Below are 14,080 nucleotides of genomic sequence, written 5' to 3' on the forward strand. Positions count from 1 at the left end.
AACATGTGTTTGCACTTGAAGTGAAGCTGAAGCTTGCAGGTGTCTCTTGTTTCATCATGGAGCATCCTAAACAGTTGCCCACCAGCACTGAGCCCCAGTCACATCCTACAGCTCACCAGCAGCCTGAGCTGGATCTGTCCTGATCCCAGTGCTCCTGGTGTGGATGGGATGAATGAACACCTGGGGGAATCCAAGAGAGAGGAGAAAGAAACCCAATCAAGACCATCACACTCATGCTGCTGAAGATCCCAGGGTTGTAATGAGTAGTGACAGCCCCCAAGTTTCTTCTGGAGGACACCAGTGGCTCCAAGCAGAGAGGTGTTGGTAGCAGAAGCATCACACCCCAAAAAAAAAAAATTAGATACTGGGGAATTTTTTTCCCTTTTTTAGCTCTTTTTTTTCTCTTTCCTGTACAGCACTTTTAACTATTAATGAGAATTTTCTGTATTAATTTGGACCGCGGCTGCATGGAACTGTAACTGGACTAATAATCTGGACTATTATTAGGTTGTTAAAACTTTAATCAGACCAGCTATTTTTGCTGGGAACAAGATGTTGAAAGGAAATGGAATGAACAATTTGGTGCACCAGAACGGCAGCGAAGAGCTCAGAGGCTCAGCGTAGTGAAAGACATTGGACAGAGGGAGCAAAGAGGACCAAGGAGTTCAGGGCCCAGGAGAACTTTTTCAGGAACTTACCATGAAGTAGTAGAGCTGAGAAGACCTGGCCATGAACTCTGGCTTGCACTCGGCCACGCAGATTTCCACAAATCCGGCGTGCTGGCTGGGCTTGGCCTCCCCCATCTCACACACGATCCTGAGGGGAAAATACCAACCAGGAGCAGAGTTTGAGGGGTGGTTTGGTGGCGCTGGTAAGATGGAATTGGAGCAAAGAGCCCACAGTGCTGGGGGATGGATGGTAGATTAATCCACCCTCTTCTGTCCCATCCAGAATTCAAATTGTGGATTACATTATTCTTTAGAAAGTGGTGGCTTCTGCCTGGGACAAGTGCTGAGGTGGTGTAAATCCACTTAAATACACAGAAGAATGTTGGGCTGAGGTCTGGCTCCATCCCTCTCAGCTCCAGCCTGGCATGGTGGAGGCAGCTCTAAGGTTTAATGATCTCTCCTGCATTTAGCAAGAGGCTTTTCAGGATTGCTGCCTTCCAAACTGGAATTGAACACCTTGGGGTGACTGCTTGGTGAAAACCAGGATAACTTCAGGGCATTTGCCATGAGGATCACCTAACTATGCAGTCCAAACACAGTAATAACTGGATTATTAAATAAATGGATTATCCCGTACATGAGGAACGGCCTCTTCCATCCCTTAATTCCCAGGTCGGAATGGATTCCTTGGAAGGCCCTACAGGTAGGGATGTCATTAGGTGTGCTGTGGCCTTTGCTCTGCCACACACCCCACTTACTGCTCTGCTGGGATGTACCCTTCCACCAGGGGCTTGCACTCCACGCCGGCCACTTTGACGTGGGACGCGATATCCCGGAATTCCAGCCCCAGGTTCTCCCCACGGATGGTCACTTTGGTCCCTCCCTCGCGAGGGCCCGTCACGGGGTTGATCTGGGGAAACAAGCCAAGAGAAAGGAGAACGATCAAACCAGGCACCAGAATCCTGTCAGATGAAAGAACAGACAACTTTTGGGGGATCACTAGGGACACTTACAAATATAAATACTGAACAAACCTGCTCCGGATACTCAGAGTATGCAAATTTCTGCCCCAGACCTCACTTACTCCCTTTTAACTACTTGCAAAACATCCAGAGGTGAGTAGAAGATTTTTTTCTAGGGATTTGTGGAGCTGCAGCCGAGCTCTGCACTTTGTAGATGTGAGCCATGGAAAGGCAGGAGAGGGACACGGTGGAGAGAAATGGGAGAAAGAACAAGACAAGGACATAAAGGGCTGAGCCAGTCACTTGAAATCCTAAATTCCCAGCCCAAAGCACATGGAGGTTTTGTTCTCTTCTGGAGGTAGGTAATGGTCATGCATCAGAAATTCAGCTGAAAATGTCCACCTGGAAAAAACCCAGCCAAGCCACAGCAGGAACAGGGTGTTGGGTTAGGTGTGGAGGAGGTGGATGGTGACTGAGACAGCAGCAGCAGCTGCTCTGTGCCAACACCTCTTCCTGAAAGCGCTCCAGTTTCCCCTCTGGGAGAGCTGGGGCCATTGGAAGGGTGGGCAGGGAGCATGGACAGATTATTTGTGGAGCCTCTGAGTGTCAGCACGAGAGGAGCAGCCATCCCAACCAAGCTGGGGGCTGCTGGAATGGTGTTTGCATCCCAACCTGGCCCTGCAGCAGATCCTCACAGGGTCTTGCTCCATCCCCCTTGTCCAGAGCCAGGTGGGAATCAGCACTGGAACTGTCTCCTGAGCATTGGAGCAGCACCAGAATCGCGGGGCTGGCCCTTAATTATCTCCATTCTGCCCTTCCAATTCCTTGCCGTGCCCACTTTGCCATGCCACTGCCTGCTTGAGAGGGGTTCAAGCACTTCCCTCGGAGGGTGTTCCCTGCTGCCTGCTCAGGATGCCACGGCTGCCATCTGCCAGGGCTGGCACGGCTCTCCCTGCAGTAGGCAAAGGGGAATTCCCCGTCTCAGGTCCGCACCCACCTGCCCCTGGCTCTGCCAGGTGGGAATCTGGGGATGGCAGCCACGCCCTGCTGCTCCCAGCCCCTTCTCAGCACCTGGGTTGGTGCAATTCCCACCCAAAGGGTGATTTTTATAAGGCTCAACCTTTAATAAAAGGAGGGAGAGCCAGGGACCTGTAGGGGATATTTAATTTTAGGATGTTGACTTTAGGATATTAATTGTAGTTGTTGTGAACCAACTCCTCAGTGAGCGTGACTTATCTCTGACTCTGCAGGGAACCAGGAGGCATGCAGGGTGGCTTTCCAGGAAAGAAAAAGAAAGGGAAAGAAGAAAGGGGAAAGGGAAAGGGAAGGGGAAAGCGAAAAGGAAAGGGAAAGGGAAAGGGAAAGGGAAAGGGAAAGGGAAAGGGAAAGGGAAAGGGAAAGGGAAAGGGAAAGGGAAAGCTGTCTAAAGCACAAGATTTCAAAAGATTCTTGCTGTGACTCAAAAAGCATCAACAGGAAACTTCCTAGAGCAAAGCCAACACAGCACCACAGAATCCTTCCCTGGGCAATATTTAATTTGTGAAGGCCAGCTTCAAAACCCACTTATTTCCTTAAATCAGGAGGGCCTGGGATTCTCCCAGGATCACACTGAAAATCTTTTCAACCCTATTTCACAACTCTGCCATAGATTCAACCAAGAGGAAGGTGTTACCAGGTTGTTTTCACAGCAGGAGAGGAGGAGCCTGTTCTATCACAGGTGAAAAACATGGCACAAGACCTGTCAGTTTTAGAAAGGAAAATCCAGGCAGGGAAACAAAAGCTGCCAGGAAGCCTCAGCTTCCTCTGGAAGACCCAGAGCTGCATCCCAATTTCCAGTCTCTGCTCATATCCACTGCTGCTTGTCACTCCTAAAGGAGGTTTTTGTGGCTCAGCGAGTCTCTAAGTGCCTTAATTTCCCTGAGTGGCTCTGTAAATGCCAGAGCTGGTACAGAAATGGGGAGATCAGTGCTGCAGGGGCTGTGAGTGCCCCTACAAGTGTGAGTACACGTGTTGTTCCTCCTCTCCCCTGCAGAGATCCAGCCCTGGCTCCTCTCCAGGCTCTGGATGCTCCCACCCCACAGCTCCAGACCTACCATTAGCTGCAATATATATCCAGTCACTTGAGATTACTTCCATGCTAATGGCTCAGAAAAAGGCCTTCCAAGAGCTACTTAGGATTGCAGCAGGCAGCTGGAATATTTCATGAGTGAGTGTTACAATGATCTGTTTGAGCTCAGAGACTTGTTGGAGGAAATGCCAGCAGAATTTGAAGCACAGCCCCTCTGGAGCTGTAGGGTGGAGAATGAGGGATTTGCTCTTCAAAAAGAGGCTGGAGATGAAGGATTAGGGTTAAAGCATGGCAGGGAAATGTGGGTGGACCTTCAGAACCTCTGCACACCCAGGTCCTTGTGTTTTGGATTTCTGCTTTAGTTGATCATCCATCAGCTGCCCCGTACCAAATTCCATCATTGTTTCACAAGGTCTGAGAATCTGAAAACATTATTAAAATGTTTCCCTCAGCTCCAAGTGATTTTCAAGACCTCAAAGTTGAATTTTCAGGTGTAGCTGTCCTTTCTGGCTGTCTGGATTTGGTTTCACAGCTTCAGGTGGTTCAGGTGGGGTCAGAATTACCAGTCTCACATAAATCCAAGTAAAGTAGAGACCTTCACCTTGGAAACACCAGAATGAGCCATAAACATCAGAATAAACTGACCTCCAACAGTTCAAGTGAGAGAGAGCTTTGAAAGCTGTTGGATGACAGGGAGATGGATCAAAACACAGGGAAAGGGGTTATTTTCAGTAACACCTGGGAAAAATAGATTGAACCCAGCCTTTGTTCTCCCAAAATATTCAAGCACAGATATTGCTTTAGGGCTCTTCCATAACACCCACACTTTTTGAATCTGAATCAAATACAACTTTTAAAAGCCTTTCTTGCTTTCTAGGAAAACAACCCACCTAATTATTCCTATTAAACCACCAGTGTGGAGGCTGGACTTTCATCTTTTGCATTTCCCCACGTTTTCCCTGTTTCATTTCCCTCCTGACTTTTCCCATTTGTAAATCAGGCCCTGGCCACATTGAAAGGGTTCTCATGTTGAGTAAGGCCTGGTGACTGAGAGGTGCTCAAGGGAGGAGGCAGCTGGAAGGGATGGAGCCCTGATTTTCAAAGTTCAGGTCTGACCTGCTGCCTGTCCAGTGACCCTGAAAACGTGCCTGGCATTATGGCAAAGGCATCCTAAGACAGCAGATAAAAATCCCTTTAGATTTCAGGCCTGACTTGCCTCCCCTGCCTTCTCTCCCTTCTTCTGCTCCTTGTCTTTCTGGTCATCCTCTTCTCTTATTTCCTTTTTGAACCTTTCCTCCAGCTTTTCCTTTGGCCCCAGTCAACATGATCAATAGGGAACAGCATTATTCTGCAGATCCTTCCCCCAGCCCTGCCCTCATTCTCGTTATCTTAATAGGACATTTCCCAGATTTTCCTACTCCAGGCTTGCTCCTGCCTCCTCCTTGAACCTTCCAAGGGGACACTTGACAACTGTACAGGGCTTTATTTGCTCTGTGAAGACTTTTTCACTTCACAACATCATCCAGGGGCAGGACAAACAAAAGGGTTTAATCTGCTGGAGTCAGTGGAGGTTCCTGGGGTTTTTTTTTCTGGGCATGGCTTTGTCCATGTCATGTTGCCAGAAAGCATAAATTACACCTTCCCTCTTGCTTGATCTCCTGTCAGCAAAGCTCCAGCCTCTCTGGGATCACTCAACACCTCCTTCTCAGCCAGGCTGGCCAGAGAGGCTTCTCCAAGAGACATTTGGGCTCCTCTGATTTACCCTCACACCGACCACTGGATTTTGTCTTACCTTAAGCTGCTCCTCTAGAAGGCCAAGCTCTCCTAAGGGCCTGATGCCACATCTGCCAGCCCTTCTGGGGCAGGTCAGGTGCTCTGGGGCTCCTCAGGCTACACCATCAGTCTGTGTTTGGGATTATCGTGGAAATTCTGACACCCTTGGGTGTTAACCCAAGTGAGGATTCTTTTTTGCCAGGGTCAGGATTAAATGTGTGAGATGGTATTTCTGGTTGGGACTCAGATGTTTATTAGTTCTTATCTGTGTTACAGTCTCACAAACTGTGAGTTCTACAGCACTTCACTCTAACAAACTAAAAATGGAGCCCCATCTCTCTCTCTACAAGGCCTTTTGAGGATAAACTGCCCAATTAAGAAATGACACCTCAATTATTTTCACTTTTAACCCAATAACCAACCACCTGTGCCTGCAGTGTGGACTTTTTTATCCAATTACACAAAACCACCCAAAGCCATGGAGAAGGAGGTGAAGAAGAAGGAGCAGCCTCTGCCCCAAAACATCCAGCTTGCTTTCTATCTATTCCTGCATTCTAAACCCTTAAACTCTGAGTTTCCCACCCTGTGACATCACACACTTCTGTCCAAACTCCACACCCACAATCCCAGTTCTGTCATTCCATTTTGGAAGCTTCTCCACGGCCTCAGGTCAGTGCAGTGTTCTCTTGGGGGTCAGTGCCTGGCAGCACACAGAGTCTCAAATTCCCAGCAGCCAGGCTTCCAACACCCAAGGTCACTCCTGGGTTGTAGACACATAAAATTTTTGCTCCTGCCTTTGAAGCCACCATGGCCTCACATCCCCAGAGTGCCTGAGGCTTTTCCTGACCCAGCAGAACTCAGCCCTGACCTCCCCACCACCAACCCAACCCCAAATTGGGAAAACAAACCAAGGAAAGGGAATCCCCCAGCTTCTGGCAGATCCATGACTTACATCCGTGATCTTGGGGTTGGTGCACTTGCCCTTGGTGCTGGACAGCTCCAGCCACTGGCTGTCCTGGGCTGGGCAGTGCTGCTTCAGCGTGCACTGGTTCTGTCCCTGGCACCAGCCACACTCGAAGTCGGGGTCGGCTTTCAGGCAGAGTCCGCAGCTGTCCCGCATGGCCCCGCACTTGTACAGGTGAACTGCAGGGACAGCAAAAACACAGGGCCTGAGAGATGCAGGCAGCTCAGGGGAGTGTGGGATGGCAGTGGGAGAAAGAGGGGAAAGTGTTCTGGGCTGCTCGTGTCAGAGGCAGGATGGAAACTCTCCAGGGGGGTGAGTAATGTGAGGGGGGAAACATGGACATCCTCCTTGAAATAAAGTTCATTTGTTCGTTCATTCTTCATCAAAGGTGTTTTTGGAAGCTGAGAGCAGAAGGGAGGATGCTGCTCTCATTCTGATGAGGGACTACAAGCAGGAGGTTGGAGGAAATGGTGCTTGGGCAGTGATTTGGCCTCAGTCCCTTCCTTCCTCTCAGACTGAATGTCATAAAGTGTCACCAACAACACGCCTCAGACTCAGCACTTCATCCTAAAAGAATTTTCTAGACATTGTCAACCCACAACTTAAACTTGGGTGTGAAACTCCCCAGAATTTTGTGTTAAGGTGATGCCACTCAGGTTTCCCACTTGACAGAAATCCCAAAAGATAACAGTAAATACAGAATGGTTCATTATGAGGCTGATTCCAGGGATTCACAACCAGCCTTTGCCCCTTCTTCTGTTCCAGAAATTCAGTCTGCTTCCCACTTTGAAGCAGAGTTGATTCCACTCTAATACAGACAGCAGTGATAAATGCTTAGCTCCATTTTGGGCTGTTAAGTGATTAGAAGCACTCTGAGCTTTTTCTAATAAAACCTAAAAATATTGAAGTCCTCCTACGAAATGAGATCATTTTATTTATCCTTATTTTACAGATGTAGAAACTGAGGCCTGGCTTGCACAGGAGACTGATAGCAGAATTCTCCTCCTGGAAGATGAAGGTGATAGAATCATTTTTTCTTTCCTCCATTTGTGGGCACACTGGGAGATTTTCCCTCTGTGCTTCTGTTTCGCTGTGTCCATAGGTGACTAAAGTGGTTTTTGTCTTTATACACAATCCCAAAGCTCAAAGGCTTTGGAAATATTTATGCTTAAAGGCTCTGTCTCTCCATACCCTCAAAGTCAGAAAGTATTGGCCAATGCAAGAAAAACTCAGAAACTCTTTACTTCTCCAGGCTAGGTGCAAGAAGAGTACCCAAAAGTACCCCAAAAAGTCTGCAAAACATCTGTCAAACGCAGTGTTTTCCAGACCAGGTGGGATACACCTCTTTCCTTAGTTTTCTGTGAGATTTCCTCAAATTTGCTGAGTTGTTCTGCTTGAGATGCTACCAGTGGGTATCTCTGTAGATAATTTAGCAGGGTCAGTTTTGCATTTCTGCCTCCCAGCCCAGCCCATAGTAATGCTGGTTGTGAAGGCAGTGCATCTTTGTCACCTCTATGTGGTATTGCCTCCATGTGTTATCTTTATGGACACATGCCTAAACTCTCCTCCTGACCAAAAACATGATGATAATATCCAAATTACTCATCTGGGATAGCCACCAGCCAGTGCTGCTTCCCAGATTTTTTCCCAGGCATTATTTGCAACATTTTGGCTTGGAATAACCCAAGAAGGTGCTAGAGATCATTCTTGAGTTCATCCCCTGCTCTATGTTACTGGCACAAACAGTCCTAAAACGTGATCGTCATGATTATGAGATTTATTTCACTCACACATCAGCTAGGATAGCTCAATGCAGCCCAAGAAAAGGATTTACATTTTTGTTGTGTTTCACCTTGTGTCAGGGGTGCTGATTTTATGGTAGCACAAAACTAAGCAGGACTGGGGCAAGCATCCAAATTCTGACCTCCAGGGCACACTGTTAAAGGTTCTCACAGTCCATGGCACTGTTTGGGCCCATGGAAATCAGCAGTGTCCTGGAAACACCTTGGCACAGCTCGGAGAAAAGGAGACAATTCCAGAGCAGAGGCAGGGCAGCAGTTTCACAACACAGGCTGTGCCTGCGTGCCAGGGCTGGGCGGGAATCTCCAGCCTGTCGTGTTTGCTGAGTGGATTTCACCCTCAAAAGCCACAGTTTTGGGCCATTCAGAGGGGGAGAAGGGCAGATGGGGTTGTGCCATGGGGAGAAGAGTTGCCTTCTGCGTTGCTCTCCAGGTTGAACGTGGTGTTGGTGGGAAGCTCACCCACCAGCCCTCAGCATGAGGGTGGGTATGGAACAGTGTGACAGCACCTGGTGGGGACAGATTGAGTGGGAGAAGGTGTGGGAAGTGTCCACGACAAGGTAAAGAGAGGGAGGGAGACATTTCTGAGAGGTGATGATGTGAGAAGAAGAGAATCTGCAGGTGTGAGCTGCAAATGCAGGGCGGCCAAGGGGAGGGGTTGCGTGGGGGGAAGGTTCCAGGGTGGAAAGACAAGAAGGAAGAAGAAGATGTGGATGGACCATCCATCTCCAGAAACACCCAGCCTGCCCCAGGGTTGTGGCTGGATGTGCAGCCCCCTCTGTGAGGGGCACACCAAACCTGGCCATCGGCGGTGGCTAAACACAGGTGGTTTTCAGATCCTTTTTACCATTACCATTTTGTTTTGCTCAGAATTCTCCCACTGGAGAGCTGCAGCCTTCCTGCTCCCCTTCTGCCTTCCCCTGCTCATCACTAAATTGCCTCTGAGCAAGTTAACACTCTCCTGGCATGTTAACTCGAAGAGCATCACTGCAGGAGAAATAAAGAGGGGGAGAAACAGCTGGAGAGGGAGGGGCATGAAAACCAGACACGAGGAGGATGCGGGGAGAAGCGGGAGGCAGAGACGATGAAGGGAGAGGGAGAGCAACACAAGTGGGAGGGAGAGTCGCATTTCTCAGGTGGAATGAGAGAAGTGGAGGGCTGGGGGGGGAGGCACGCAAAGCACTCAAAAATTGGTAATTTGCAGAGTGCAGAGAACAAGTGTGTAGCAGCCAGCACGGGGAGACAGTGGCGGCTTTGTTAAGTGTAGGGAGCGAGGGCCCGTTGCTAAGGTTACCGCTTCCAAGGACAAGTTGAAATAACTCTTTACCTTTGTTCTGTGCTGGGTTGTCAATGTTGAAATTCCCGTTCCACACGACTGTCAGCTCCACTGGCAGGCTGTTAATCTCCATCCCTTCGTACGAGTACTAGAAGTGGGAGAGGAAAAACAAAATAAACAAAAAGAAGAAAAAAAAAAAAAACCAAACCCAGACTTAGAGAGTGCCTGGAGGTGGGGATGGATGGGATGGGATGGGATGGGATGGGATGGGATGGGATGGGATGGGATGGGATGGGGCAAGAGCTGAGCTCAGCTGAGGCTGAGCATGGAGAACAAGAGAAATGGAGCTGTCACCCACCTCCCTAATCAGCAGCACCTGCCAGAATGCCACAGGTTGCTCCCAAAGCTGTGAAGCTCCAACCATGCCCCTCAAAAAAGCCCATGTATCCATTAGATGAACATTCATAGAATCCCAGAATAGGGATGGAAGGGAGCTTAAAGATCATCCAGTGCCACCCCTTGCCATGGGCAGGGACACCTTCCACCGTCCCAGGGTGCTCCAAGCCCCATCCAGCCTGGCCTTGGACATTCCAGGGATCCAGGGGCAGCCACAGCTTCTCTGGGCAACCAGAGCCTCACAGCCAATAATTCCTTCCTAATATCTGATCTGAATCTTTCTTCAACTTAAAGCCACACCCTCTTGTCCTATCAGTCAGAATAATATTCCATGATGTGTGTTTGCATGTGATGGGCTTTAACTTTGAAATCCATTTTTCGGCTGTTGAGCACAACTTTGAAAACTATTTTTCCAAGTTGGGTGCAACTTTGAGGTGTAAATTACACATTCTGGGTCTTCCATCCAGCTGTGCCTCTGCTGGGTGTTCCATAGGTGCTGAGTGAGTAGGTGAGGTTATTTACACAAGGGATGTTTTGAAGAACTCTTGGAAGCTGAGTAAAGTCTCAAAATAAGGGAAACCCCCTGAAAAAGGGGGAAATGGAGCCAGTGTGTAATTATAGACCTGTCAGCCTAACTTGGCTTCCCAGAAAGAAAGTACATCAAATTATTAAACAATCAATTTATAAGCACCTGCGAGATGATAAGGTGATAAAAATCAGCCAGCACAGATTTGTCAAGAACAAATTGTGTCAACCCAATCTAATTTCCTTTTTGACAGGCTTAATGACTTTGTGGATAAAGGGGAGGCAGCAGATGTGATCTATCCTGATTTCAGGAGAGTGTTTGCTACTATCCTACAGCAGATCCCCATAAACAAACCATGGAAATATGACCTAAGAAAAGCCACCATAAGGTTTATGCAAAAACTATTAAACAAAAAAAAAAAAAAAAACAAAAAAAACAAAAAAAAAAAAAAAATCAGATAATTCCATGTCAAGCTGGAAGGGTGTTTCAAAAGGAATATTGTCCTGAGTCTGGCTTCACTCGGTATTTTCACTACTGACTTGGATGATTTCATGACACTGTTCTGGAGGGAGTGTAAGAACCTCCAACAGCAGGGTTAAGAATTCAAAACAAACTTGATAAATCGTAGAACTGGGCCAAAATCAACTGAATGAAATTCAATGCTGGCAAATGGGGACTATTTTCTCAGTAGGAGGAATTGATGCAAGCAACCCTGAAATTGGAGTGGCTGGGCAGTGCTGCAGGAGAGGGTCTGGGGACTGCTGGAGATCATGAACAGACTGTAAATCAACAATGCCATATTGCTGCCAAAACCCAAACAATTCTCCTTTGGGGATGGAGCAGATAGAGTTTGTTACATGTGTAAACCCCAGGAGGCAATCACTTTTCCCTACTCGGAACCAGAAAGGCTTCAGCTGGAGCAAGGAGTATCCAGTTTCCAGAAAATATGTCTTAAAATGCCTCAAAAAACTTCTGAGAAGGTTGGACAGATTTAAACAAACGCTTGTCAGGGGCAGTCAAGGCACATAAAGGTGACCCTAAGGAAGGAAATGGAAGCTGCTCTCTGGAGGCCCTCTCCACGTGGTGCTGAGTGCTTTTTTTCCACCTAGATTTTGATTTATCTCAAGCCAGTTCAGCCAGGGTTCACCCCGCTGCCCCTCAGCTCCCACTGCCCACCTCCATCAGCAGCTTCTACCCAACACCTCACCAAAAGGCAAAAAGGTTCACGGTGGGAGAGGAGATGGTTGATTAAAGGAAAGAAGGGAGCAAGAAAGAAGGGGAGAAACATTTTGTATCTGCTACTATCGCTGAGCACAGTGCACAATAGGATTTACCTTCCTAAGAGCAGGGATCTCCCACTGCACTGGGATCTACAGCGGGGCAAAGTCCCACTTTGAAAGGAAAATATTTTCCCCACTACAAGGTGAGATATAACTCAGCAAGCTGGTTTGTCTGGGCCAAAAAAGTCACTAAAGAGTCCCCCATCCCTTAAACTCCTCTTGTGGTTATCCACAGAGATGCCAAAGCTCTGAGCTTTGCAGGTATGTTTTCCTGGATCCATTAATTGCTGTATAATTGAGGAGTAAATGGTAACTGGTGATTTCTGTCCATTACAGCAGAGTGGGAGCTGCTTGCACAGTAATTCCTCTTTGCACAGACTAAACACAATTAGCCATTTATCTGCAAAATGCTGTGATTATGATCCAGTTGTAGGGAATTTATGGGTATTTGTGGTTTCCATGGAGGGAAAGAGCAGCCCAGGTGAGCCAGGTCCCTCCAGTCTCATTCAGGATTTGCATTTTTGTGACAATTTTGGGTGTCACTGCCAGCAAGATCCAAGATGATGCAGAGCTGTCTGGACTCACACCACTGGCTGTTCCCATCTCTGAAGAGCTGGGAGCAAGGATGGGGAGACAGGAATGGGAAGCAGAGTGCCTGAAGAGTGGTGAATAATTAAACTTCTGCCACTTGGAACACCTGCTTTGCACAGCACTTTGAAAACGCTGATTGGGAATGGAAAATGGGATATATACGGAATAACTGGGCATCCTGAAGTCAGAAGATGAGTCTTAGAAAGGGCCTCACCAGGGCCTCGTGTGTGTTTTGGGATTTAGCTGGAAGCAGAGCCTAGGCAGGGCTGCCAAGGGACAGGCAGCTGGAATCTCCTGGAGCCTTTCTTCCCATGGAAGATCCCAGCGCCAGCAGCAGGAGCTCAGCTGGGATTTTAGATCTTATCTGTCTGCAGCACCAGGGGCAACCACATATTAGACTTTTTAACCCAGCAGTCTTGATGCAGACCTGGAAAGGGATGTGAGGGGATAAATCCCATGGAAGAGCTCCCAGGATGAAGCCAGCTGGGACGAGGATGCTCACACTGCCCCTGCCCCACCCCATCCGACGCTGCGTGGGCTGCACGGCAGCGAAGCAGAGCAATTTGCAAAGGAGCCATGAGGAAATGCTCCGTCCTCCTCAGACCACAGGAGCTGCTCACTCATTGTGACCCCTCTTCAAAGCCCACTGAACTCAACGGGAGTCTTTGAAAAGGACTCGCTCAGCCATGACAATAAGATGGAAACGTGTTTCAGGGGAGAAGAAAGGGCTGGAGCATCGATCTCCAGGAGATCAGAGCTTCCCGGACACTCCTGAGAAGTGCTCATTCCATCAGGGCTTGTCTCTCCATTTTTCCTGGCACAACTGCCTCCAACACAGGCAAGGCATCCCAGAAGATGTAAATCTGGCCCCTAAGTCTGACCAGTCTGGATTCTAATCACAATAATCTCATCAAAGCAGAAAATTATGGGCAATTTGCGGACCTGACTGAGAAGAAAAGGCCGTGCTGTCTGGAACACAGACTGGCTCTCTTCAGGAAATACCAAAAAGCTACTAGAAGGAGTTGCTGTAAATCACAAGAGCAATGTTTGGAACTCACAAGTATCCTTTTTTTTTTTTTTTGCCTTTTAAACCCTCCATTAGTATCAGATACTCCCTCAGTTTGTGCAAATCCATATCCATGCCTGACCACTTGCAGCATCCTGCCCTTTGGTAATTTGGCTTGAGCACACTTAGGATGCTATATCCATAGTGGTTTCATGGTATTTCCCCTTTGTACCTCAAACATGTCCAATAGTGGGGAAACTTCTGCAGAATTTTAGCAGAATTTTTGTGTTGGTTTCTCTGACACCACTTTTATGATTAGAGCTCAAATCCAGGGGTCAATTCCTGTACCTGGCCCTGCCACCAACCCCTTGCACGATCCTGTGGAAACCATTTAATCATTCTTTGCCTCAATTTTCCAGCCATAAAAAGGCAGAAAACTTCTTGCTCACTGTCATTCTGTTTCCTTGGATCCTTTGCTTCCCAGAGCTGAGACTGAATTTTTATCACTGGGTATCACCCAGGCCAACAGAGTCCATGTGATTATTTGGGTTTCTCTTTCATTTAAATGTAGATAAATAATAATTAGAGGAGTGGATGCACGAGGGTGACATTGCCGGTGGGAGGTTTGGAACTAGATGATCTTTAAGATCCCTTCCAACCCAAATCATTCCCTGATTCTACAACTCACAGCCCTGTGCTTGTCTTTTGGCCACCCAAAACTGTGTTTTCCCAGCATTTCTGTGAATAGCTCCTCATTTTTTTCTCAGCTCT

At 47.9% G+C, this 14,080-nt stretch overlaps 1 protein-coding gene across 1 annotated transcript in view; it reads right to left on the reverse strand.

Moving 5' to 3' along the window:
• Nucleotides 1–14,080, reverse strand: part of PLXNA4 (plexin A4) — a 440,787-nt gene that overhangs the window by 66,740 nt on the left and 359,967 nt on the right. Inside the window, exons 11-14 of the mRNA XM_053942305.1 lie at nt 9,562–9,658; nt 6,424–6,614; nt 1,427–1,578; nt 699–816 (exon numbers count right to left, since the gene is read on the reverse strand). Of these exons, the coding sequence (XP_053798280.1) occupies nt 699–816; nt 1,427–1,578; nt 6,424–6,614; nt 9,562–9,658 (558 nt within the window). The remainder of the gene's footprint in view (nt 1–698; nt 817–1,426; nt 1,579–6,423; nt 6,615–9,561; nt 9,659–14,080) is intronic.

The sequence above is a fragment of the Vidua chalybeata genome, chromosome 5 (assembly GCF_026979565.1).
Source record: "Vidua chalybeata isolate OUT-0048 chromosome 5, bVidCha1 merged haplotype, whole genome shotgun sequence".
NCBI classification, from domain to species: domain Eukaryota; kingdom Metazoa; phylum Chordata; class Aves; order Passeriformes; family Viduidae; genus Vidua; species Vidua chalybeata.